Genomic DNA, 2,920 nt, shown 5'->3' with positions numbered 1-2,920 from the left:
TTTTTTTAAACCGAGTCACTCTGTCGCTCAGGCTGGAATGCAGTCGTGCCACCTCGACTCACTGCAACCTCCGCCTCCCAGGTTCAAATGATTCTCATTTCAGCCTCCCAAGTAGCTGAGATGATAGGTACTCACTACCATGCCTGACTCATTTTTGTATTTTTAGTAGAGATGGGATTTCACCATGTTGGCCAGGCTGGTCTCAAACTCCTGACCTCTGGTGGTAATCCACCCACCTTGGCCTCCCAAAGTTCGGGGATTACAGGTGTGAGCCACCACGCCTGGCAGTTGAGCTTTTAAAAATGGTTACTTGCAAGGTTTCTTTAGATACGTTCTTGAAGTACCAATACTAAAAAGCATATATAAAATACCACTCCTTCAGAAGAGTGTGGTTTAATTGGAGAGAGAAAGGGTACATTAGGAGTCTAAGGCAGTGCCCACACTTCCTTTAAAGTGCCAGATAGTAAATATTTCAGACTTTCCACACTAATAGGTCTCTATTACAGATACTCAGTTCTGCCATTGTATCTCAGAAGTAGCCTTAGACAATACATAAACAAATGGGCATGGCTATATTGCAGTAAATACTTACAAAATCATTCTAGATCCACAGGCAGTAAAGGTGACTTGCAAATGGGAAGTATGTGTATAGTAAGTAATCCCAGGTGTTCATAGGAGAGTAATATAACTAGCTGAGATGGTTTGAGAGAGAGAGGGAATTTTAATTGGCTTTCTGGGCTAGGTAAGTTTCAAACATACGGATTAAATTTTTGGGGGACTGATGGTTGGATGGCTAAGAAGATAAGTTTGAGGAAGGGTAAGTGAACAATTTTGATAGTGAAAAAAATCTTAGGGCCAGGCTTGGTGACTCACGCCTGTAATCCCAACACTTTGGGAGGTCAAGACACGCGGATCACTTGAGGTCAGGAGTTTGAGACCAGCCTGACCAATATAGAGAAACCCCATCTCTACTAAAAATAAAAAAAAGTTAGCCAGGCGTGGTGGCTCATGCCTGTAATCCCAGCTACATGGGAGGCTGAGGCAGGAGAATCTCTTGAACTTGGGAGGCAGTCATTGCAGTGAGCCAGGATTGTGCCACTACACTCCATGCGACAGAGTGAGACTCCCTCTCAAAACAAAATTGAGATGTGTTAAGGAAGGAAATTACAACCAAGCATAACATGCAGGATTTTGTTGTGCTTGTTGTTGTTTTTGTTTTTGAGACAGTTTCCCGCTTGTCGCCTAGGCTGGAGTGCAGTGGCATGATCTCAGCGTACTGCAGCTTCCACCTCCCAGGTTCCAGTGATTTCTTGTGCCTCAGCATTCCGAGTAGCTGGCACTACAGGCACACACCATAATGCCCAGCTAAATTTTCCATTTTTAATAGGGGTGATTTCACCATGTTGGCCAGGCTGGTCTCGAACTCTTGACTTTAAGTGGTCTGCTTGCCTCTGCCTTCCAAAGTGCTAAGATTACAGGCATGAGCCACTGAGCCTGGCCTAGAGAATTTTGAGTATCGATTTAAATTTTATCTAGTGGCAACTTAAAATAACGAGCTAGAAATGTAAAGCAATGTCTTAGCAATATCAGTTTGACAATCACGGATTATAGTATTTTGGAGTGCTGAGCTAATAGAAGCAAGGAAAGCTAGTTATTATCTTCCTGTAAGCTGTGTTTTCAGAGCTTGAACTAGCTTACCCAAGACTTGTTAAAAATCATTTAGCAGAATGGGATGAGTGAATTCTAAACAAAGAATAATTATTGCTTGTCAAATTAATCTTCTTTTTGAAGTATTAAAGATTTATACAACAGACTTTTAAAAAATACACTTAAGTTTTGAATTAAATATTGAAATAAACAGTTTCTTTATTCATCCTCTTCCTCCTCTGTTTTGTCCTCGTCTTCATTTTCTTCCTCCACCTTTTTCCGGGCAACTTTAGCAGGACTCTTTGCACCATCAAGCTTTCCTTTTGACTTACACTCAACAACAGCCTTCTCATACTTCTCCTTCAGCTTTGTTGCCTTAGTGATGTAAGGCTGCTTTTCACTGTCATTTAAGTCACTCCACATCTCACCCAGCTTTTTTGCTGTGTGTCCAATAGAGATGCCAGGGTTTGTGGATTTTATCTTGGGCAGAATTCTGAACAGAACAGGAGGAGAGGAATCCAGATGGCGGCCTTTTGTGGGGGTGTTAGGATCCTCCTCCTCCTTGCCTTCCTTAGCTGGTCCATAGTCCTTCATTTCCTGATCACAGTGCACTTTATCCACCTTTGTCATTTTATCAAATTTAGCTTTCTCCTTCCCAGACATTGTCTTTGATCTCTCAGAGTATTTCTTGAAAAATTCCGCAAAATTGACAGGGACCTCTGGGTTTTTCTCTTTATATTCTTCTCTGCACGTCTGCACAAAGAAAGTATAGGCAGACATCTTGCCCTTTCCTTTCTTGGTGTAACCTTTAGCCATCCTGACTGTATTGTTCACTAGTCTCGACCTTTTTTGGTTTTTTTGTTTTGTTTTGTTTTTGAGACAGAGTCTCACTGTGTCACCCAGGCTGGAGTGCAGTGGCACGGTCTTGGCTCACTGCAACCTCCACCTCCTGGGTTCAAGCAATTATCCTGCCTCAGTCTCCCGAGTAGCTGGGATTACAGGTAGCAGCCACCATACCCAGCTAATTTTTGTATTTTTAGTAGAGACAGGGTTTTACCATGTTGGCCACGCTGGTCTCGACCTCCTGACCTCATGATCTGCCCACCTCGGCCTCCCAAAGTGCTGGGATTTCAGGCATGCGCCACTCATCTGGCAACCTTCTTATTTTTTTTAAGAGACAATGTTTCACTTTGTCACCCAGGCTAGACTGCATTGGCATGATCCTAGCTCACTGTAGCCTCAAACTCCTTGGCTCAGGTGATCCTCCCACCTC

At 43.1% G+C, this 2,920-nt stretch overlaps 1 protein-coding gene across 1 annotated transcript in view; it reads left to right on the top strand.

The window, feature by feature from the left end:
• The window catches only part of DDX6 (DEAD-box helicase 6), a 51,743-nt gene that overhangs the window by 39,113 nt on the left and 9,710 nt on the right, over positions 1–2,920 (top strand). Inside the window, exon 11 of the mRNA XM_037736780.1 lies at positions 2,137–2,182. Within this exon, the coding sequence (XP_037592708.1) occupies positions 2,137–2,182 (46 nt within the window). The remainder of the gene's footprint in view (positions 1–2,136; positions 2,183–2,920) is intronic.

The sequence above is a fragment of the Cebus imitator genome, unplaced genomic scaffold (genome assembly GCF_001604975.1).
Source record: "Cebus imitator isolate Cc_AM_T3 unplaced genomic scaffold, Cebus_imitator-1.0 Scaffold28, whole genome shotgun sequence".
Taxonomy (NCBI): Eukaryota; Metazoa; Chordata; class Mammalia; order Primates; family Cebidae; genus Cebus; species Cebus imitator.
Note: the sequence above shows the minus strand (reverse complement) of the source record. Positions and strands in the feature narration are given on the sequence as shown.